General features: G+C 41.1%; 1 protein-coding gene across 2 annotated transcripts; it reads left to right on the forward strand.

The window, feature by feature from the left end:
* The first annotated feature begins 17,996 nt into the window (after nt 1-17,996).
* LOC114781672 (pentraxin fusion protein-like) lies at nt 17,997-20,732 on the forward strand. Of its 2 annotated transcripts, none has more exons than XM_028968009.1 (3): nt 17,997-18,122; nt 18,960-19,039; nt 19,819-20,732. In XM_028968009.1, the coding sequence occupies exons 2-3, from the start codon at nt 18,982-18,984 to the stop codon at nt 20,430-20,432; spliced, it is 672 nt and encodes a 223-aa protein (XP_028823842.1). In that variant the 5' UTR covers nt 17,997-18,122; nt 18,960-18,981; the 3' UTR covers nt 20,433-20,732. The 2 variants fall into 2 exon arrangements, with proteins under 2 accessions (XP_028823842.1, XP_028823848.1); XM_028968015.1 differs by having other exon boundaries at nt 18,039-18,122; nt 18,978-19,039.
* The last annotated feature ends 4,775 nt before the right edge of the window (nt 20,733-25,507 follow it).

Here is a 25,507-nt window from a genome sequence, read left to right on the forward strand (position 1 = left end):
GTTCAGTGTGCAACAGCTCAAAACCCCATCCTAAATCCTAATCATAAATACATGCAGTAAGCAATATGCTCATAGAGAATTGAAAAAAGTATTTCTGGAATATACTGTAATTGAATTACATCATATCCATATGAATGAACAAGAAACAATGCTATTGTTCACTTTAACTGAATTTTGTCACTCTACCAAAACATAAATATACACTGCAGAAAATGAAAAAAGTGCTGTAATGGGGGGGATATATATATATATATACACACACACACACACACACACACACACACACACACATGGCTCGTTGGTCTAGAGCGGGGTATGATTCTTTACCACTGTGAGAATAGAAGCTAAAATGTTTGTAGTACTCATGCAAGTTCTGTAATAAAACTGTAATAAGGAATACGGACTCCAGTGTGATCAACCCACATAAGCAGTGTATGAATCCCATGTGAAGAGATGCAGAAAGTAGGACTGAATATTTCGTTATCATATCTATATCTAGATATGAACTTGCAAGATATTACTATCGAAAAAAGCAACGATATAGACGATATAGATTTCCCCTCTCCGCGCTCGCCCGCCCTTCATACAACTCTGGCAGTCACACAACGAACATCAGTTTTACGAGTGCCCTTGAATGCACCGCTAAAGACAGCGCGCACACACTACAGAGACAGCGGAGAAATTAAAAAGAAAGAAAATGAGTGCGGGAGATAATGCGGCCGGTGGTAGTGCAGAATCTGACTTGGTGCCAAAACATAAATCATCTTCCATTAGTTGGAGGTATTTTGGATTCAGAAAAGACGATGTGCAGGTCGTGCTTAACAAGAATTGCGACTAAGCAAGGTAGCACAACAAACATGTTTCACCACCCGAAACATCACCATTGTGTGCTGCATGAAGAGTGCATGACAATGAGAGAAACACCGGGGACTTCTCAGTCATCCCAAAATAAGCCAAAGCAAAGCAACACAATGAGTGTTGAATCCGAGCTCCGTGAAATCAATCATTTCGCCACAACCACGGACCTGTGGACAAGCCGACAGCTGAACCATACATAAGTGTCACGGCCAATACACCTCCAGCCCACCAGAGAGTGCCAGACCAGCCGGGGAGACGCCAACCCAGAAACAGAAGTGAGAGAGGGCAGCGGCAAGTATAAAAGCTAGGTGACACTGAGGAGACACTGCCTGCTCTTTGACGAATATATTTCCATAGACGCCAGCCTTATTTCCCCACGCCCAACTGATTGATATCCATGACCACGACCTTTGCCTCTCCCCGACCTAGAACTTTGCCTGCCCCTCTTGTGACGATGATCTCTAATCGGATTCTCCATTGTGACCACGACCTTTGTCCGCCATTGACCTTGAGTTTGCCTGCCCCCTTTTGCTAATACGATCTTCCCCGTTACCCCCCACGGAGCCAGAGTTCCCTCCCTGCCGCGCTGCGGCGCTTCCATGGCCACACTCCTGTTCCAGCTCACCTCCAGCCGCCTTATCATTGGCCAAGTGCCTCCAGTCCTCCTCTTCCAGTACGACGACTTGTCCACCCGCTGCCTGTGAATGCGTCCCCGAACTCGGCCAGTGACAATAAGTTTAACAGTCCATTTTATCACCACAAACTTCGAACTCAAGACCCGCTGTCTGCAGACATCATTCTTCCCCGCGGAGCATACCGGGGATAATATAGCGGAGGAGATGAGAGGTGCGTTAGCAGACTGGAACTTGAAGGCTTGTGTGACAACTGATAATGTGTCGAACTTGATAAAGGCTATGGAGGTGAAAGGCTGGATGTGCCTTCAGTGCTTCGGACACAGGCTACACCTGGCAATAGGTACGTTATGTTTATTTGTAATAACTTTGAGACAGAGAGAGAGAGGTCTGTCTGTGTGAGTGAGTGAGTGAGTGAGTGAGAGAGAGAGAAAGAGAGAGAGAGACCACTGCTTGAATTCACAGATGCTCTGTCAGGGGAGGATTACATTAGTGTTTCACACATCAAACCAGTACTCAACCTGTTTAACACAACCATCTTGGCACCAGAGGAGGGTGATAACAGCAAGTTTGAAGAGAGAGTTACACAAGAGCCCTTGGATGTGGCATCCTTCTTAGATCCAAGATACAAGACACAATACATCAGTGTCAACGACGTCCCCGTCAAAGCCAGACTGGTGTCAGAGATGAAGATGATGGAACACAATGGTTAGAATGGAGTAAATGAGAAGAGTTCCTTCCATTTAAATGCATTATCTTACATTTTAGTAAATATTTAAGTTTAAATTTAGCTGAATTGTGTTGATCATACAGTAATGATCATTCATATATAAAACTAATTAAATTCTTTTTTCTTGTTTGTTCTTTTGTTTTTACTATTTTCTAGCATTCTGTTGAGTGCAGAGAGACCAGAGTGGAAGAAGTTTCAACCCCACCCACCAAAAAGGCTAAGAAGTCGTTGGGAAGTTTCTTCAAAAGATCCACCGCAAGTGCAACAGTACCAATCGATCCCACTGCTGCCATAGAAGCTGAGCTGAGTGCCTACGTCCAGTCCCCCACAATTGACAACAACAAGGACCCCCTTCTGTGGTGGAGATTAACTCACAAAGTCAACTTTCCCCAGCTCAGCAACATGGCAAGAAAATACTTGTGCATGCAGGCCACCAGCTCTCCCTCAGAGAGAATTTCTAGTGCATCAGGCAACATTGTGAGTTGTCAGAGGTCCTGTCTGAAGCCAGACATGGTTAACAAGCTAGTGTTCCTGGCAAAGAATCTGTAGAAGTTGTGCTGCCTGTAACTACCTCTCTGTTAGTAGCAAATGCATTTTCTGCATAGTTATGTGATCTTTTGAAGAACATAAATGTTACACTTAAATGCACTTTAAATGTTCCACCAGCTGCTGCATTTGTTATTTATTGTTAAAGCAGAGCTGCAGTAAAATGTTTCTTTTGTAATTTTTCTTAATGGTAATTTATGTTAATGTTGATGACTGGCAGTGAGTTCTTAAAAATAAAACTACACTTTCCAAATTTTTTTGTATTATGATGTTTTTATTTTTCTGAGAAATGCTTGGTTTTCACCGAACCTGTAGGCATATTGTATTGTATCGTATCATATCGTATCGATATCGAGATATCTGGCATGAAAATCGAGATATGAAATTTTGTCCATATTGTTCAGCCTTAGCAGAAAGGTATGCTGGTTTCGGCGCCAGCCTGTCTGCTAAGGGGGGCTGTCTGTGCTTTTTCTTATCAGTGGAGATGCTTGGGTCCATTAGAGTTGTTTGGGAAAGGTCACCCCTGGCCAGAATGTCATTGGGTTGAGGTCCTTGATTGCACTGGAATTTCATTGGAGAGGGAGGGGTTGTTCCAAATGCAATGCTTTATGAACAAAGAATAACATCCAGCAGGGCTGGATGGGCTGTGCAGGCTCATGATGAGATTCAACCAGCTTGTGTGTTCCCTACAAGTGTAACATTACCCAGCAGCCTTGACAGGTAGTCAGCAACTACATTCTGCTTGCCTCATTTGTGACTAACACAAAACCAGAAAGGCTGCAGTACAGAACCAGAAAGTTCCAGGTACCACCTTGTCAGCCAGAATTCTTGTATCTCATCGTGATATCCATATCATAGCCATGACAGAGGGTTACAGGCAGATTTCTATTGAGAGCAACAGCTGGAACCAAGGCCTTGTCAGAGGGGGACATTCAGAAACAAGAAGTGGCTGCATTCCAGAACCCAGCACAGCTTGAGATGGCATGCCTCTTTTGGTCCCTTTTACATGAAAATGCCCCAATGAAATAACTTTTCAGTCAATATTACCTTGAAAGCTATATTGTCATATTGTAGTTAGCATGCTTTTAGGATGTTAGCATAAAAGCACATTGCTTAATCTCATGCTACATGAAACCTCATATTAGACCATTGTTACACGACAGCACAATCTCATGCCCTGTTCAGAAAAAGATCATCAGAACTTTTCCCAATCAGAAGCCGTGGATGGATAAAACCATCCGCGATGCTCTGAAATCTCGCCCCGCAACCTATAACATAGGGCTTGCTTCCGGGGACATGGGACCATATACTCAAACAGAGCGACTCTAGGAGCCTGTGGCAGGGACTAAGGACAATAACGGACTATAAAACATCCGGTAAGACAAATGCGGACGTGTCTCTGGCAGACGAGCTGAAGACATTCTATGCTCACTTTGAGGCTGCAGCTAAAGACGCTAGCGATGCTACGGCTAGCGGCTCCAACAGCTGCAGACAGGAGGACACTGCCAGCACCGAGAACGTGTTCATCATCACAGAGCATGACGTGAGGAGAGCCTTCAAGAGAGTGAACTCCAGGAAAGCAACAGGACCAGACACCATCTCGGGGAGAATCCTCAGAGCCTGCGCAGACCAGCTTACACCTGTGTTCAGAGATATTCAACCTCTATCTTAGTCGGTGATCCCCACATGTTTCAAGGAATCCATAATTGTTCCGGTCCCAAAAAAAACCCATCCTGCCTCCCTCAACGACTACCACCCTGTAGTACTCACATCAGTAGTGATGAAGATCTTTGAACGGCTGGGCTGGTCAGAGACTTCATCATCTCTTCATTACCGGACACACTCAACCCACTACAATTTGCCTACAGACCCAATCGAAGTACAGACAACGCCATCTCACATCTCCTCCACACGGGAAACATCTAAACCTGGTTCGGGAACAGCACCATGCAGGACAGACAAGCCCTACAGTGGGTGGTTCGATCAGCCGAACGCATCATCTGTACCAAGCTCTCTAACCTTCAATCCATCTACAGCAAATGGTGTTGGACCAGGGCCAGGAAGATCGTGAAGGACCTCAGCCACCCCAACAATGGACTGTTCTCTCTGCTGCGATCAGGGAAGCGCTTCCGCTCCCTGTAGTCCAACACAGAGAGAATGAGGAGGAGCTACTTCCCACAGGCTATCTGAGCTCTCAACAACGACACTACATAGAACTCCAATACACTCCAGCACTTTCAATCACTCTGGACTCTTTGCACAAAATCACTTTGCACAAAATCTCTGCTCTTTTTACTTTTTAAGCTTTTTTTTTTATCTTTATACATGGACAACATTTGCACACCTTCACCCTTCCTGTTATACATCTTTTATGTTAAAGACATAAAAGTGTAATATTTGGTTATGTTTGCAACATTTGCATATTGGTTTTCATTGTATACTTGCAACATTTGCAATACTGTGGTCTTTACTTTACTTTACTTTACTTTACTTTATTTAGCAGACGCTTTCATCCAAAGTGACTTACAAGAGGAAGACACCAGCAATTCTCGTTCGATTTCTATAGAATATTGAGTTTACAAACTAAGAGCCCTGATAAGGCTCAGACTTGTCAGTGAAGAGCATGCTCAGAGATTGTTAGGTACAGATGATGCTGGTGTCTTCCCATTGTAAGTCGCTTTGGATAAAAGCGTCTGCCAAATAAAGTAAAGTAAAGATGCGTTTGGCTGATCGAACCACCCACTGTAGGGCTTGTCTGTCCTGCATGGTGCTGTTCCCGAACAATTGTTAGGTGGTCTGTAACAGTTGCTAAAAGCATTTCACTGCATATCATACCGTGTATGACTATGTATGTGACAAATAAAATTAGAATTTGAATATGGTGTGACACAACGTCATAAGGGGTGACAGGGTTGTCTTATCACATCATATGACTATTCTGTCACACTATACAGTGGGGCAAAAATTATGTAATTAAGTAATTATGATGGAAAACTCTCACAGACCTATAACTTCTCCTCTGTCCTGCCCTCATTACCTGTATTAATGGAGCCTGTTTAAACTCATTATCAGTATAAAAGACACCTGTCCACAACCTCAAACAGTCACTCTCCAAACTCCACTTTGGCCAAGACCAAAGAGCTGTGTAAGGACAACAGAAACAAAATTGTAACAAAGGCTACCATCAGTAACACACTACGCCGCCAGGAACTCAAATCCTGCAGTGCCAGACGTGTTCCCCTGCTTAAGCCAGTACATGTCTGGGCCCGTCTGAAGTTTGCTAGAGAGCATCTGGATGATCCAGAAGAGGATTGGGAGAATGTCATATGGTCCGGTGAAACCAAAACAGAACTTTTTGGTAAAAACTTGTCGTGTTTGAAGGAGAAAGAATGTTGAGTTGCATCCAAAAAACATCATACCTACTGTGAAGTATGGGGGTGGAAACCTCATGCTTTGGGGGTGTTTTTCTGCAAAGGGACCCAGACGACTGATCCGTGTAAAGGAAAGAATGAATGGGGCCTTGTATTGTGAGATTTTGAGTGGAAACCTCCTTCCATCAGCAAGGGCATTGAAGATGAATCATGGCTGGGTCTTTCAGCATGACACTGATCCCAAACACACCGCCCGGGCAACAAAGGAGTGGCTTTGTAAGAAGCATTTCAAGGTTCTGAAGTGACCTAGCCAATCTCCAGATCTCAACCCCATAAAAAATCTTTGGAGGGAGTTGAAAGTCCGTGTTACCCAGCGACAGCCCCAAAACTTCACTGTTCTAGAGGAGACCTGCATGGAAGAATGGACCAAAATACCAGCAACAGTGTGTGAAAACCTTGTGAAGACATACAGAAAACGTTTGACCTCCGTCAAGGGTATATAACAAAGTATTGAGATGAACTTTTGTTAGTGACCAAATACTAATTTTCCACCATAACTTGCAAATAAACTCTTTGAAAATCAGAGATGTGATTTTCTACATTTTTTTTCTCATTTTGCCTCTCATAGTTGAGGTATACCTATGATGAAAAGGCCTCTCTCATCTTTTTTAAGTGGGAGAACTTGCACAATTGGTGGCTGACTAAATACTTTTTTGCCCCACTGTATTTTATGAACTGCATTTAAATACATAAATAATGCTCTTGGTTACATATTTCATAACTAAAAGTTATACGTTGAATGTTTTCTACCTATATCAAATTTGGATAGTATATTATTCACACATTTAAAATCTTTACACCAACTTATAGTGGTGAATTGCTACTTCTATACATTCCCATTTTCAAGATTAATCCATGATAAACTATATTATTTTGTCATTCAAACGTTTCCCTTTATTTATTTATTTTGCAGTTTTTAGGCAGCTTTTATTAGAGGGGCTAGAGATGGCAAGTGCAGATGCAAAAGCCACAACAGAAGCTTGCCCAATGGAAGTTTGACCAATGGAAGTAATTGGCATTATCCCTTATAAATCTAAGCGATCTGTTCAAGGGATAAAAGTACCCACATGCAGGTCTAACAGCGGCTAAACAACCGTACGTGATCCTATCGCACAATTCATTGTGAACACAGTGAACATGGAGAAAAGCTTTGAGTACATAAAGATATTTACAGTACAAGGCACGATGGAGCATAGGCGCAGCTTTTAGAACAATGACTCAGACATATTTGGCAAGTGCAACGAGTTGTTAGCTAGCTTAAACATTCAATATGCCATCCTATTTAGCATTTAAGACTAAATTAAAAATAGGTGACGAAATTAACACTACTACTGCATTAAATTTGCCACTGTGCTTTCAGACGTTGATAGTCTTATGATATTATTACAAATTACATTTGTTTTTTTAACTCATAATTTTTTCTTTTTTTAAGATGCCATCATCCTAATTAAAACAAAAATCGATAAGGAACAGAAATATGTGAAGATTGTTGAGCCAAGCATGGAAGAATTCTTGAAAGCTGGTAAGCCATCATTAACTTGTTATTGCAAACATTTGTTAAAGAGGATTTGATCCAGTGTTGCCCCTAAAAGTCAGCATCTTTAGTTATCCCAAATAAAACTGGTGAAAGAATTTGTCATGTGTGACATTTCTTTCTTCTTTAGTGTGTTTAAAGTTCTATTACTTATTAACAGTATGACATACAGTGATTCTGACAACTGAGGAATAAACTACAGAGTATCTCCTTTCAAAAGAGTCCAAAACCATGCATATACTCCAAATGGTTCAAGAACAGCATGGGTTTGGGTACACCTGTTTTACAAGTTTTAGGCAATTTTGTGCGGCTGGGCAGTAGGTTAAATATTGTAGTTTAAATATTTTAGACTTACAATTTCATTGTATTTTTTTCTAAGCTTTGGTGAAGTTCTCAATTTCACCTGTCGATGAGGACATCAGAGTTTTTGATGAGACAGGAACTGAGGTGGATGCAGAAATATTTGAGGAGCTTGTGCAGGAGCCCACAACTGGTATATTCACCATCACATTTGGCAATGGTAAATTTGATTTTTCTCTATTCTTATTTCTTTTTTAAATATCACTGCATGCAGATTATGACCAAAGTACCCTAAGACTTTGGGGTGACAACCAGTGAAAATTTATTTTTGCTTCTCTCTCTCTCTCTCTCTCTCTCTCTCTCTCTCTCAGTTCTGGAGTCTCAGAGAACTTTGTTCAATAGTTCTCAAGGATCACTGTCATCTGACTGCAATCGGGAAGCATCATTCTCTCAAGTACATGAAACTGTGACAAATTCAGCATCACCGCTTTCACAGAGCAAGTCTGATGATGTAATCATCCTGGAAGTTATGAAGTGCAGCTCTGATGATCCTATCCACGATGAGAATCAAAGTCCTCCCAGTAAATGGATGACAGTACAATGGACGGATACAGCTTCAAAACAGGTTGGGTGTAAGTTTTTGCTAACATGATAAAAAAAATTACGAATAGGATTTGTAAATGTCTGTTAACAGTTGGTTGAATCTGCTCTGAGCAAGAAACCAGGTGGAGATCAACTTATTAGGGAATATATTCGGACCCACAGCCTGACAGACTCCTCACGGCGAAAGCTAGTTAACATTCTTGCTGCAGACATGACTGAAATGCATGGGTTACTTTATTTTTTATTAATATCAATATTTATAGAGAAATGTATTATGCTTTGGAAGTTATTTTTACACATCAAATAAATATGTCACTCTTATTCCTCTCAGGACAGCACCACCACGGTGTGTGAGAGAGCTATACGCTCAAGGCATCATTGAAATTTTTCCAAACCTGCGGGATCCGTATTCCAAAAATGGATATGTTAGACCAACATTTAAATAATTTAGAACACATAAGTTATTTTAATTATCTTTGGCTTTTGACTGTAATGCTATCTTTCTAACACGTAGTTAACCTGTTCTAATTTAAAGGAACATTTCTATGATGGGGAGAGTGGCAGTGGTTACCTAGCATGGAGGCTTAAAACTATCCAAAGGAAGAGCACCTCATCAGAGGGAAGACGATCATCATGTCAGCTGACTGAGGGTGGACCAACAGCCAGATGAGGTGCTTCATTTAACCCTGGGATTATGAATGAAGAGCAGTGTAAGGAGGCCATTTACTTCATGAAATATTCTTCGGATGAGGCCACTATCAAGAACAAGATGAAGATGAATTTTGACTACTGTCGCAAGATGGTCCTGGATGAAATAAGATCATCTGATGTCTTGACGGAATTTCCTCGCTTCAAAGACATCAAAGGCTTGGTAACTCTTATTTTTACACAAATAGTTTTTTGAATAAATCAAAACTTGGCAAAGAAAGTTACTTACGCCGATTTTGTGTTACTTTCCCGTTTTGTGCGTTAGCAATCTTTCTAAATGACACCTTGTTGCATTGTTCTAAGCTGTTTTTCCATTTGTTTAGATTGGTCAAGACTTCATCCTGGAATTCGGAGAAGAGGTTGCTTCCAATTTTTTGGAGAGGTTAGTGGCAACATTTTTTTAATATCCTTTTCATAGGTTCATATACTCAACTGATATTTTGTCAAAACATTTTTATTTTATTTTTGTCATGTCTTTTCCCACAGGCTGGGACAGTGATCTTTCCTCCATCATTCTTCTGCTCCACCTCATTCCTCCCACCTGTCTGGGCCGCAAAAGACCTGGCAAGATTTCAGCATCCCAAGCTGAGAAGCACCTTGTGGTCTTTCAGAAGGTGTGTTTGTATTTTAGCAGCTGCTATTTGTTTCATGCCTTTTTCTGTTACTTTGTACTAAAGATTCCTCCCTGTTCATTGTTCCATATTGTCATTTTATGCAGTCGTGATTAGTCATTTTAGTACTTTAATTCTTAATTAGTCAGAATTCTGAGAATAAGGTCAGTAAAGCTGGTCCAGTCAGGTTCATTTTCAGCAAAGTCAACAGGTTTTCTATATATTATTTCCTGTGTGAGGAAGTTAAAAATGTAAACTATGTTTTATGCTCAGTTCAATAAAACTATTCAAGATTTTCAAGACAATAGTTTGTTCGTTCTTTAACAAATATTTTTGTCATGCTTTTGGTTGTGTATGATTGAGGCATTAAAAAGTTTGTGTGATTTCAATAAAAATATGATTAACAATAGATTTTTGATAGGAACATTTTTGTAACACTGGTTTGATTGGTTAGTAACACTGATTAGAGTTATTTCATCCATGTTTAGTGTTACATAGATTTTACACTTACTAAGATTTATTGGTGTTGATTTAGACAAACCCTTAAAAAGTAACACTCATATTTAAATAACACTGAGAGTGTTAGTTATTGCTTAGAGTAAAAGTATATTAACAATTGTGAGTGTTAATGCAGGCTTACTCTACTACTAAATATAACTAGTCAGAGTAAAATTAACTGAGGTTAGTGTGATTTTTACACTCTACAGGGCAGGACCATATGTAATCTGGCCCAGTGTTGAAAACGACTCTTTTAATGTTGCATTAACACTGCTAATTTTGCTGTATAGCCTTAATGTTCTTTTTGCTTAAAAGTGGTTTGCGCCTTGGAAATCTGTCATGCAGGCCGTTTTTGCCCAGTCTCTTTCTTATGGTGGAGTCGTGAACACTGACCTTAATTGAGGCAAGTGAGGCCTGCAGTTCTTTAGATGTTGTCCTGGGGTCTTTTTTTGGCCTCTCTGATGAGTTGTCTCTGCGCTCTTGGGGTGATTTTGGTCGGCCGGCCACTACTGGGAAGGTTCACCACTGTTCCATGTTTTTGCCAATTGTGGATAATGGCTCTCGCTGTGGTTCGCTGGAGTCCCAAAGCTTTAGAAATGGCTTTATAACCTTTACCAGACTGATAGATCTCAATTACTTTTGTTCTCATTTGTTCCTGAATCTCTTTGGATCTTGCCATGATGTCTAGCTTTTGAGGTGCTTTTGGTCTACTTCTCTGTGTCAGGTAGCTCCTATTTAAGTGATTTCTTGACTGAAACAGGTGTGGCAGTAATCAGGCCTGGGGGTGACTACAGAAATTGAACTCACAGTTAAGTTTTTTCACAAGGGGGGCAATCACTTTTTCATACAGGGCCATGTAGATTTGGAGTTTTTTTCTCCCTTAATAACGTAAACCTTCATTTAAAAACTGCATTTTGTGTTCAATTATGTTATCTTTGACTAATAGCACACCACTGTATAACCTATTGTAGTAGAGGATGAGGAGTACTTCAGCAGTGACGAGGACAGTAGCAGAGTAAGAAAATGGTTATCTTTTCTACAACTTTTGTTTCTTTCTGGTTAGATGTGCCTGATAATATATGGTCTCTCTGGTCTATCATGGTCTGAAATCTGGGATGGAGGTGTTCAAAAGGGGAACATTCTCTGAAATCAAAAACCTCCTTGTAAATAGAGCTGCACGATTTTGGGAAAAAAGACATATTGCAATTATTGAGATCAATATTGCGATTTGCGATATGATAAAGGGCACTTGCTTGTATATCAATGAAAAGTCGCATACAAATTACTAATAGTGAAATGTTTAATTTCAAAGTGAAACATACAAACTACTTATAACAACTTGAAATGCCCAGTGCTTTCAAAATAATTATTCTACAAGATTAAATAATCACAAAAAACTCTTTACATTACTGTCGTACGACAAACCCTGGTAAGGCTAAACAACTGTTTTGATTATATTTGGCCATTATAAAATCCCGTATTATAGTTCTTACGTTTAGCCAAAACGTTGTTTGGAGGCTGACTTGAACACATGGAGGCATAGCTTTGCTAGCTTAGCTTAGCTAAGGTTAAGATTTGTAAACTGAGGTGAATTTCTAAAGGAAACCTGCAACGTTTGAGAAAAGTTAACTAAACAGCTAAGAACAGTCTAAATAGTTACTGCCTATGTTTAGCCAAAAAGTTGTTTGGAGGCTGACTTGAACACAGGAATGCATAGCTTTGCTAGCTTAGCCTATCTTAGCTAAGGTTAAGACTTATAAAATGGGATTTTATAATGACCAAATATATTCAAAACAATTGTCCAGCCTTACCTATGAAATGTAATCCCCCGGGACCTGGTTTGGAGTGTACAGCAGTTTGTACAGGCCCAAGCAGCACAAGAGTGAGGCATTTTTATGCACTTCTCTCCATAGACATGTATATGCTTCACGCCACAGCAGAGCTCACAATATGGCGATGACGTTGCTGTACGATGTAGCTCATCATGCGGCGTCTACCCATATGTCTCCGAATCAAAGTCATGTGACCAAACACGTCACATTCGACTGAAGTGAGACTTTAGTCAGCTCACAAACTTTGAGAGAATGAGTGATATGTTGCTGATTCAATCAATAAATCGGTACTAATCATTTAAATCACAGTTTTTTGCATTCATGTAATCGCACAGACTGACATCGCGATTACGACTGCGATTAGATTAATCGTGCAGTACTACTTGTAAAGCTTTGTGGTGATGGAGGCAGGACAATTTCTCTCTCTTCTGATGAAAAGGCTGAACAAACAATATACATATTTTGTGGTTCTGAAGAGAGCCTCTACCTTGTCTACAGTTTAACAGATATTTTGTAGGGAATGTTTGAAAGGAAAACTACAAGAAATCATGCAATATTGAAGTGAAGTGATTGTCATTGTGAAACACTGCAGCATAACACATGATGCACACAATGAGTGGCACCTCAGTTTGAGATTTGAACCTGCAACATTCTGATTATAGGTATGCTTTCTTACCCCCTAGGCCACCATGGTGGACCTGGCCCAAATTTTCTCTCAAAGGATCTGGTCAACCACATGTCAGGACAGTCCTACTAAACTAATCTATAGGAGACATTACAAATGAAGAAATAAGCCAAGCGCTACAGAAGTTGTGGGGGTAATCACATTTTAGTAATGGTGATTACTAAATCCCTTTCATTTAGGGAGTAATTTTGTCCACTCACCTTAATAACATTGTTGCTAACTGTATGATTATATTTTGTATTTATTTTGCCAATGATTGAAGTTCATTCTATTTTAGATTGAGGATACATCCTCATTGGAGAGCCTACGGGACCAGATTGTACAGAACCTCACCATGCTGCACTGTAAAAAAAGAACAGATGAGAATACTTAAAAAATCTAAGTAACACTATGCATTAATAATTTTAAATTCTGTCAACAATTAGCCTTATGATACACACAAGTATGATAACTGTTTTTCCTATTAAGAATCCTTAGTTAGGTCAATTGCCATTACTTACAGTTCTTCATTCAGCAAATAAATATATGTCTGTTCAGTAAATGGTGGTGGTGTTCACATAACTAAAGAAAGCTAACTGAATGTATTCCAATTTATCATTACACTACTCTTATTTTTTCACATTTTCCTACATAATTAGAAAACTTAAACACTCAAATTAATCCATGTTGTACAACTTTGCAAGTTTCACAGACTTTATTTCTCTGTGAGAGGATAATAGAAAAAAGGTGGTACAAGTTATGCCTCCAAAATAGATTAGTAAATAATAATTAATAACAAAAATACAAAAGTCATAGTCTAAATGCAATGCACACAGATTTAACATGTAAAATACAACAAAAAATGGTCTTAATTAGGAGGTCTGATAAATGCAAAGTGTAAACTCTAAAATGACATGCACCCTCACTCAACATAAATTCTAATGTTTTCCGTTGTGTTCTTAATTCTCAAACATTTGTATAAAACATTAAAACCATTTAAGACAAACATTCATTCCGTCAACATGACAATATGGCAGTATGGGTTACAACAACAACAACAGTTGTCCTACAGTTGTAGGGTTGGAGACGTCCAGAGTGTAGTCCAGTGTCATGGTCTACATTACGTGTCCATTATGATGTTACTGGTCCATTTGAAGATCCCTGAAGCTGTAGTTGTTACGGTGGTGGTGGCTGTGGTGACCCTCTGGTTCGTTTCATGCTGAGTCATCGTTTAGCAGTTGTCATGAACCAGGATTTATCTGCTGGTCTCTTCACTGGAGTCTGCCATTAGTCTGTGCATTTGATTCAGTTTCTCGTAGAAAACAAACAGAAGCAGCGGCAGACGGTGTCATTGTATGACTGATACTGAAATATGTGGTAATAGTGGTATATTGGTGCTACAGTGGCCCGGTACCCTAACTAGGACAGCCTAACTAGGGTGAATTTAACACTGTGATAAAGTGGACTTTATGATTGACACTGTGTCAAAGTGAAGTGAAATGAGTGTCTGGGCCTTTAACAGAAGGCCCGAAAAAACATGTGTTTTCAGTTTAGATTTAAACACTGAGACTGAGTGTGAGTCCCGAACACTGACCAACCTTGGATATCGGTCTATAATTTGAAAGCTGACTGCAATCAAGATCAGGCTTTTTAATCAGGGGTCTAATGAATGAATGAACTTGGTAGGTGGCCGGTGCTAAGCAACGAGTTAATAATTTTGAGAATAGGATTTATAATATTGGGTGCTACTTGTTGAAGGAGGCGCGATTTATTGGCAAAAAATTTAGATACCGGTGTGCGTAAAAGGCCTAAAATGTCTGAAGTGTGGGACCATTTTACGCTGTGTAGTGCAGTGTATACACTGTAAAACGGACCTGGCTTACCATAAAAGTACTTTGTCAATGCTACAGCACCTTAATCGAAAGAATCTCCAAGCAGACTCTGAGTTTCTACAAGGTATCGTATTTTTATGATTGCTAACTAACATTAGCGCTTCTTAGAACGTACATTATTTGTGATTATTTGTGTTATGAGTCGATAGTGACAAGGCATGATAAAGCATGAGATCTCTCTCATGTAATTCATCCCTCCTCATTTCTCCCTCCCGTGTGCCACACTGATAGGTTACATCTAAAAACACACATTCCCCATATATAAGTTAGTAATAATAAATGCAACAGATGGACAAATCTACATTCATTAGTATATAGATTTAGTTTTGGGCGAGTTTATAGCATTTATTGTACATCACAGTGGCTTGCACATGCATTGCACACACATGCACTAAGGCAAATTCTCTCCCTCTCTCTCCCTCTCTCTCTCTCTCTCTCTCTCTCTATTTTTGCACAAAGACAAACATTCCACCTACCTACCTCATCTGGATACAACTAAACTGTATTGTTTAAGTTGGATTATTAGTAATACTTGAATTGTTTATTTATATTTTCTTTTTACTACCTTTGTACCTTTATACTTTTTCTCTTTATTCTCAGATGGGCTATAGCAGGGGGTACATCCTGTTTTCCTTTTTAAATTAAAATAAAATTAAGGACAAAAAGGCTAACCTATGTTTCATAGTTTTCATAGTACATCATGAATGTTTCACAGAAAATTAAAAACTTGTGAGGAATAACAGCCAATTGCTTGCTCATTTTAAGAGGACGTTACATAACGCACTATTGATAGAGTTGTTTAAAAAGTTGGAGTTATCCGATTACTCGATTAATCTGGCAATGAAAATGGCAATGACATGACATTTTAGCATAACAATAATCCAAAACACATGGCCAAGGTAACCAAGGATTCGCTCAAGAAGAAGCACATTAAGGTGTTGAGTGGCCTAGTCATTCAAAGTTACCAAACGTTCAACTTACCAAACGTGAGCCACAAAACATTTATGATTAACATTTATGATCACACTTTTGTTATTACTAGATTGGATTATTGCAACTCACTATACATTGGTCTCGATCAGTCAACCTTCCATCAGTTGCAATTGGTCCAGAACGCTGCTGCACGACTCCTAACAGGTTCTAGAAAATATGACCACATCATACTGGTCCTGGCAGGTTTGCACTGGCTTCCCATCCTTTCACATATAGAGTTAAAGAGTTCTTATAAAGCACTACATAGATTAGCACCTAGTTACTTAAATAATCTGCTTGAACAACATAATCCTAAAAGGGTATTTATATCAGCAGATCAGCAGCCAAGGTCTCACTTAAAGCACAGAGATGATCGGGCATTTGCCATTGTAGCACCGAGACTGCAGAATAACCTGCCTCCTAACATCCGAAATGCAGATTCACTAGTGTTGTTTCACTAGTGACTTGTTTAAAGACCCACTTAATTGATTTGTCTTTTAATTTGTCCCACTTATTTGATTTGTCTCTGCTTAGACTCAATTGGGGTTGCTTTTGAATATGTACCTGTGTCATGATCCGGACCGGCAGGGGTGACTCCGGATCCGGAGTCCGGACCGGAGTTTCATGTTAGTCCTGTGTAATGTTCCCTGATCGTGTTCACCTGCTTTCAATTTATATAATTGTATAAAAGTATCCTGTTCGTGTCTGTTCGCCGTCGGGTCATTGTGCGTGTAGATGTTCCCATGTCTTGTGAAGTTTGTATTAAACCCCTGTCCTGTGATCGTGCGAATGCGTCCTCCTTCATGCCATGTCCAGCCCACCCGTGACAGAATGACCCGACCGCTTGGACACGGCCGATCTACGCCCCGCTGAGATCCAGGGAACCGTGGATGGTCGGGAGGACGTCTGCTCCACAGATCCATGTCCAAGATTCCATGTATGGACGTCCCCCGATGCCGCCGTCTCGTCCGGATTCCAGCGATGCACCTCCGGTAATCGCCAGTTCCCCGCCATGATCCATGTCATGTTTTTAATCAGTTCCCTAAGCGTGACAGACTCTCGGCGGCCTACGAAAGCTACCGTGGGGTCGAGAGGATCTGTCACGCGGTCCATGTTCCCCCTGGTGACTCCGGAGGCGGGGGAGTACCGACGAATCCGTGCGACCGGACCTCGATGGCCTACGAAAGCTACCGTGGGGTCGAGGAGACCGGTCGCGCAGTTCAGGTGCTCCTGGCGTTAACCGAGACGAGGGAGGCGGCGAACTTTCCAGCGGGGCGTGCCGGAGACTGACCGGAGTGACGGTGCCTTCGGACGGCGGACAGGATGCCGGTCCCCCACGGACAAGCCGTGCTTTGGCCCGGGCCTGACGCCGCTGGTGCAGGACAACCGCCACTCGTCCTTAAGGACTTCTCCCCCCTTTTCATGGACCGTTTTGTGGGCACTCCCAGGTGGTAGTGCCTTTGAGGGGGGAGTAATGTCATGATCCGTACCGGCAGGGGTGACTCCGGATCCGGAGTCCGGACTGGAGTTTCATGTTCGTCCTGTGTAATGTTCCCTGATCGTGTTCACCTGCTTCCTATTTATATAATTGCATAAAACTATCCTGTTCGTGTCTGTTCGCCGTCGGGTCATTGTGCGTGTAGATGTTCCCATGTCTTGTGAAGTTTGTATTAAACCCCTGTCCTGTGATCATGCGAATGCGTCCTCCTTTGTCTACTTTTTATTGTGTCTATGTTCTTGATTTTACCTTATTGTGCCTGCCTGTTTATTTATATTATATTTTGGTACTGTGTGTCTTTTTTTTTTTTTTTTTTTAAAACTGTATTGTAAAGCACATTGAAACAACTCTGTGGTAATAGTGCCATATAAATAAACTTCATAATAGAAAATTCCAAACATAGTGACATATCAAAACATCAGGGTGTGACAACAGACAATGTTTTGGTTTAAGGTTAATAACTTGTTAAAATAATTTTAATTTGCTAGGTTTAATTAATAATTTGCATAAACTGAATGAATGGGGGAATATATATATCCACACACTAACATCTGTCACTCTGTGAAAAAATAATGCTGGAATTTAAAAATAAGGAAGAGCATGTTGACCAGCTCGTGCAGCTGGATTTTTTTATCTGTTTGATAGGAGTCATCACGTGTCTGCTTCCCCACACACCACCACTATTGTTCACTCTCTTGTGATGAATTGATGTCATGGTCAGTGCAAGGAGGGAAGAGGATGAGTGTGTGTCTGTGTGTTTGTCAGTCAGCATTCAGAGGTCATACGCACTCGTATCTAAATATTCCTGACAAGGTGAGATGAATTTTGTTGTAAATGTTTTTGCTCTATAGCTGTTTTTGGATGGATGTGGATGTAGGTGTAAATACAACATGCTGCTTTCCTAGCTTTATGTGAATAGACTCTATAGTATAGTAAATTAAACAATCTTACATTTGAAATATATTTAAATATATTTTTGTCATATTATAGTTAACCTTTAAATTATTTCTGGACAATGAGCAAATTAGCTCATATGGAGTGCAGGCAAGGTGGAATTGAAGAGCCAGGTTTGATGATGCGACTAGACATACTACCTGAAACGTTGCAGGCCATTGATGTTACATACATTTTAAATATATTAGATATGTAATTACATTAGGCATGTATCTAAAATATAAAACATATATTAGACATGATTTATCACTTGCCATACAGGGAGATACGAATATGGTAAGTAATTCACTTCTGATGTTTAAAAATTATTATTATCGTAAAAGGAGAGATATTCTGTGGTTGGCTGATGCCCCACCCTGGCTGACTTCCTTCCTGCATTCAGTGAGCAATTGAGGAAAGATTGAGGAAAAAATTGAGGAAAAAAACATTGTGTACTAGTTGCATAGATGTGAAAATACTGTTTTTTGCTCCAGAATAACAAAAAAATAAACTGTATATTTTCATTCAATGATTCATTTTAAATCCCTGATCACCATATGATCAGATAGGACCGAAGAACATGCAAGTTACTCAAAATGTTGCCAGTTGACACTAAACTCAGTGTAATGTCCTGGCACTTGTAATCACACTCTCATCTGGTTTTATTTGCCGTGCGTGGCAATATTTATCACATACAAATAAATGTTGTTTGGACAGTGTATTTCTCTCCTGTAGTGAGATGTGGACACCAGCTGTGTTCCTGTGCAGCGTCGTTGGTCTCTGCATAGCGTCAGCAGGTACACTTATAAGCCCTTTCATATTACATGATTAAATTTGTTCTTTATCCACTGTGTCTGTAGTGTGCATAAAATAAAATCTGCTTCACACATTCAAATGCTGACATGAATGAAAATAAATTATTGTTGATGTTGATATGCCACTTGACTCTTGTAGTGTATTAGTTATTTTCACACACAACTTTCATTGTCATGTATTTTCACCTTCATTCTACAATCATATTTAATTATTAATGCCACATGGGTACAGGTCTCTGCTTCATGCACTCAAATGCAGATAACAGACAGTAATAAATTAAAATGTACTGTCACATGATTCCATCCAAGTGACCGGATGCAACACAGAGATAAGGTAACGTGACTCCAATAAATTGGTAAGATGGCCACTGCCAGCTGCTCAGTCATTGATTGGCATTCGCTCATTCTCTACCTCGATCCGTAAGAATTATCCTGCTCATCTTATCAACTCTTCCCTCTCATGCTGTTCCTTCCCCAAATCAACCTAGAACACGAACAAAAACATCCGTATGGTGGCTCTTGTTGCATATTAAACCAGAGGAAACTTATCTGCCTCCTTGCGTCCAATCGCACCGGGGTTTTTTGTTTCTTCAAACACACGCTCAGGTTCTGGTCCCGAGCTGGTACCATGACATGTACATAATACGTTAAAATGTATTCACTCTTTTAAAATGAGTAATGGTTTTACATTTGAAGATTTCATTCAGTATGATTACATATATGCTGTTTTATAATGTGTGCAATCTGTATCTGCATTGTAGGTCTGGGTGGTAAAGTCCTGCTATTCCCCTATGAGACGGACTTCAGTTTTGTGAAGCTGATGCCGCAGAAGCCCCTTGGTCTGTCTGCATTTACTCTGTGCATGCGTGTGGCCACTGAGCTGCAGGGCGAACGGGAGATTATCCTTTTTGCCTATCGCACCATTGACTATGATGAGCTGAACGTCTGGAGGGAGAAGGATGGACGTATATCATTATACCTCAGTGGTGATGGGGCGTTCTACAACCTGCCACCTCTCTCTACCTTCCGCACCCATCTGTGTGTCACCTGGGCTTCTCGTTCTGGCCTTGCAGCATTCTGGGTAGATGGGCGTCGCAGTGCATTGCAGATCTATAAACCAGGCCACACTATTCGCCCACGAGGGACTGCTCTCCTTGGTCAGGATGCTGACAAGCATTTGGGGGACTTTGAGACAGTCCAAAGCTTTGCAGGTGAAATCACAGACCTGAACATGTGGGATTATGTGTTGCCGGGCAACCAGATCAAAGCACTGTATCTGAACCAAGCACAGCGTGTGCCCCGCCCAAATGTGTTTGACTGGCAAACCATCCAGTTCGAGATCAATGGTAATGTGATGGTTGTATCCGATGACTAGCTGTCTCTTTTTTTGCCTTTAGCCTTACATACTCACTGTTCCCCACATTCACTTCATTAGATCATTATTTGCATTACTGCCATTATTTACATACTATTACATAAACAACATAAGTCATCAAAAACTATCCACATTCATTTGATTCAAATGGATTGCTCTAATATATATAAGTAATATGTTATTGGTTCAAAATGTTTATATTACTGATTTAAATTAAAGGATGCATTTATGTTAAATATATGTCTGCATACGTCTTGTACTTATCTCAAAACATGAATAAACATCAACTGTTAACTGTCATGCTAAAATGACTTATTTAATTGATTAAATACTTATTTCTTATTTGACAGCATTGCTAGACTATCAACAGCTAATAATAGCCAACTGCAATAAGCAGCAGCACTTTTTATGGATTACTTTACCAATAAGATAAATTAGATAAAACAGAACATTTAGGTAATAATGAGCTATAGTCTTTCTGAGGACCTCACAAATCAGTCTGCACCTATACTTGATTACTCTCTGAACTTGTTGCCTTGGTCTCCTCAACTAAGCCATTAACCTGTATCCTCAACCCATTACCTGCTAGATTACTGAAGAAGCCACTAGAAGCTCATGCACGTTTTAGGTTTAGATGTATGTTTTTGGCCTGAACAAAATTCTGAAATGTAATCCCCGGGGGCATACCTCATCCGTAAGAACACCCAAATGGCTCCCAGTCACCGTCTTTTGAAACAAAGATTAGACTGTCTGTGTCGGTCTCCCAATTTTTCCATCATGGAGTACAATTCTAGGCGTGCATAAGCAGTTGAAAACGCTCCTAGGAAGACGTTAATGTCATGCGTTAACTGTTCACATAACGCCACTGAACCAATGTGACTTCGTCCGAGACAAATGCAAATTTCACACTCACCCCCAAAAATGTAGTGAGCAAACCCCCCCCCAAAGTGAATTCAGAAGAAGTTTGTTTATGCTCCTCCTTGCAGGGTTTCTGCATATTTTTTCAGGGTTCAGACGGATACCATTTCTGGAAATAATCATTGTTGTAGGTCATCTTTTTAGCATCCCCCCAAAGCATACACAGGGTATCAGTTGGCCTCCTGCTTATATTGTAGAAAGGTTTTCACATAATCTGTGAACAATGTTTCTGACCGTTTTTCAAAATGCCACACCTCATCAACCTTGGCCACCACATACCTTATCTCAACGGCTTTCAACAACTCGATGCTGTCCCAAAAACCGGAAAGAGCCCTCTCATCATCACAGTGATTATAGGTTGTCGTTTGATTGTCAAGTACACAGCATGTTCTACAGAGGGGAAACATCAGCTTTCCATTGCTGCGGTATGGTAGCACCAGGTGAAAGAGACCACGTGGTGGATACACTGTAGCTTTGATTAACCCATAGTATTTTTTGAGACTATCAAAGTCTTTCAAAATTATATCCAGGCCGGTCTAATATTTCTTTGTTGATTGGCAGAACGGGTAAAGGCTGGTGAAATCGACATACCTGATTTTTCCACAATTTAGTTTTGTGGTACAATTTGTATGCAGTCGTCCTTCCACCAAAGAGACTGTCTCTTGGTTTCAGACCACCGGGGTGTGTGTATGTTGACATGAACTCAATGACCGTCGGGTTGACCTGTTTTAAACAACGCCAGACACTCCCACATAACTTCGACTTTTAAGCCGTACACTTTGGTGAGGTTTCAAATTTATCATCAAAGTGTCTTATTTAAATGTGTACCTTTGACAAAGGGTGTGTTTGGGTGGGTGTTTATTCACAATCCTGTCCATGCATACACTCTTTGAATTCTAAAGCATCTTTACAATGGGTATATGTATTATTATATGTACAGAGTGGATACATGAATATGTGTGTGTGAACACTGTGGAGATATATATATATATATATATATATATATATATATATATATATATATATATATCACACATACACACACAATGGAGTGACAGGCATTGACAAAAACAGTAGTAATACACCAGAAAAATTGCACCAGGAAAAAAAAAAAGTTGTGAAGATACAAAAACACTGTTTTAGGATGGGATAGGTCATTTGTTCGAAATTTTTGCAGCATGATCTGTAATCTGTGGGCAGCAGTGTGCCCACACATTGGTTCCTCAGACCACGCCACAGTGATGTTGCTGCCTGCATACTCAACACTGCTGAAACATTTACATTTTACATTTATGGCATTTATCAGACGCTCTTATCCAGAGCGACTTACAATCAGTAATTACAGGGACAGTTCCCCCTGGAGCAATTTAGGGTTAAGTGTCTGCTCAGGGACACAATGGTAGTAAGTGGGATTTGAACCTGTGACTCTGTAGTCTTCTGGTTCATAGGCAAGTGTGTTACCCACTAAGCTACTACCTGCCAGGAACACCATCAGAGTCTGGCCCAGTGGAGCAGTCTCAGCACTCCAGGACTGTTTTGAGTGCACAGACTGGAATATTTTCAGAGAGGCGGCGACGTACAACGGCTGCGTTAACCTGGACGATTTTGCGGAATCTGTGACTTGTTACATCTCCAAATGCATAGAGGATGTTACAGTCCTAAAGAACATCACCACCAGAGCCAACGAGAAGCCCTGGTTCACACCACAGGTGCGTGCTCTGCTGAGAGAGAGAGATGCTGCTTTCCGGTCCGGAAGTAAAGCTGCCCTCAGAACAGCGAGGGCTAACCTCTCTTGCTCTATACACCAAGCAAAGCGAGCGCACACAAAAAAGATTCAGAATCAACACAAAACAACACAAAAGACACTCGCAGTTTGTGGCAGGGCATCAAGGCTGTCACTCAGTACAGGCCAGCACCAAGCAGCTGTACGGGGGATGCCACACTCCCCGAGGAGAGGAACAAGTTCTATGCACGGTTCGATACACTGAACAACACGCACACGACGAAAGCCATGCCTCCCATCACCGACCAGACCATCACTCTGCCTGCAGCCGATGTGAGGAGAACCCTCGCCAAGGTTGACCCACGAAAAGCTGCAGGTCCAGACAACATTCCTGGTCGTGTGCTGAGAGACTGCGCTGATCAGCTAGCCGAGGTGTTCACAGACATCTTCAACACTTCGCTGAGCCAGATGTTCGTCCCAGCATGCTTCAAGTCCACCACAATCATCCCAGTGCCGAAGAAATCTTCAGTTTCCTGCCTGAATGACTACCGGCCCATCGCTCTGACCCCCATCACCATGAAGTGCTTTGAGAGACTTGTCATGGCACAGGTGAAAAGCAAACTTCCTCACTCACTGGACCCCCTGCAGTTTGCTTATCGCACAAACAGGTCAACTGAGGACGCGATATCCACTGCACTTCACCTTTCCCTCTCACACTTGGACAATAAAGACTTATGTTAGATTGCTGTCATAGACTTTAGTTCAGCATTCAACACAATCATCCCCCAGAGACTGTGTGTGAAACTGAGCGAGCTGGGACTGAGTACCTCACTCTGTAATTGGATACTGGATTTCCTGTCAGAGAGACCTCAGTCCGTCCGAATCGGCGAGAACGTTTCCAGCACCATCAAGCTGAGTACCGGAGCCCCTCAGGGCTGCGTTCTCAGTCCACTTCTGTTCACACTCCTGACTCACGACTGCACCGCCCTGCACAGCTCGAACCACATCAAATTCGCCGACGACAGAACCGTGGTGGGGCTCATCAGTAACAACGATGAGTCGGCTTACAGAGATGAGGTACAGCAGCTGGCTGCCTGGTGCAGTGAGAACAACCTGTCGCTGAATGTGGACAAAACAAAGGAAATGATCGTCGACTTCAGGAGAACTTGCCCCACACACACCCCACTCAGCATCCACGGCTCCACGGTTGAGACTGTAAAAGACACCAAGTTCCTGGGAGTCCACATCTCAGACGATCTCACTTGGACCACCAACATCACCTCCATTACCAAAAAGGCCCAGCAGCGTCTCCACTTTCTGAGACGGCTGAAGCGAGCCAACCTGCCCCCTCCCACCCTCACCGCGTTTTACAGGGGCACCATAGAGAGTGTCCTGACCAGCTGCATCTCCACCTGGTTCGATAACAGCACTGTTGCCGATATCAAGGCAGCTTCAAAGGATCATCAAAGCAGCTGGTAACATCATCGGAGCGTCTCTTCCGCCACTGCAGGACATCTTCTATAAGCGCTGCATCAGAAGAGCCTCCTGCATCGTGCTTGACCCCTCACATCCATCACATGGACTTTTTACACTCCTCCCATCCGGCAGACGTTACCACAGCATCAGGTCTCAATCCTCCAGGATGCGTGATAGCTTCTTCCCACAAGCCATCAGGCTCCTGAACACATTACCTGCACTCATACTTCCCCCCACACACACTCGCACTGTGGACTAACTCTGTTGCACCTCTGCACTTTATACCTCATTGCTGCAAATATGCACACGCTGCTATACGGACTACCTCTTCTTGTTGCACTGAAACCAATAACTGTACTATCACTACTGTTGTTTATTTGCACAGTCTAAACATGTATATCACTGAACACTTTTTAACACTTCATTTTTAACTAAAATGTATATTCTGTATCCTATATTTATATATTGTATTTCATGTGACTCATTGTTTTTTGTTGTCTACTTTTATGTTGCACTGTGTAAACTGGAGCCACATCTTCTCGTCTCTCTGTATATCTGCACAATATATGACAATAAAGTTTACTTGAACTATGACGATTTGACCCCCCAGCATACTCTCAAACATCATTAAAAATTCCAACTTTCGGATGACTCAATAGGCCGCATTGCATCTGAAATAACCCGCCATTCTTTCTAAATACTCTGATTTCTGAGAAATTACAAAATTTGCCAGACATGCATACACTTCACCATCTGCTTATTAATTTCTCTCTGTGTGTGGTTCAACTCAACAGAAATGATAGTTTGTTAAACGTTTTAATGTGGTATATCATCTGAAAACCCATAAATGACACACGCTGGAAAAAGTATTGTTCATAAAACAGCGTGACTATTAGTTTTATGAAAACAATGCAGAATATACTGAGACTATGACCCAGGATGACATGAGGGTTGGCCA

Source organism: Denticeps clupeoides, chromosome 2, assembly GCF_900700375.1.
Source record: "Denticeps clupeoides chromosome 2, fDenClu1.1, whole genome shotgun sequence".
In the NCBI taxonomy this organism is placed as follows: domain Eukaryota; kingdom Metazoa; phylum Chordata; class Actinopteri; order Clupeiformes; family Denticipitidae; genus Denticeps; species Denticeps clupeoides.

Excerpts from the sequence above, each read along its gene's own strand:
- LOC114781672 (XM_028968009.1), top strand. The coding sequence starts at position 18,982 with ATGTGGACACCAGCTGTGTTCCTGTGCAGCGTCGTTGGTCTCTGCATA. Across the intron at positions 19,040-19,818 it reads TCTCTGCATAGCGTCAGCAG|GTCTGGGTGGTAAAGTCCTG; the intron begins GTACACTTATAA and ends TCTGCATTGTAG.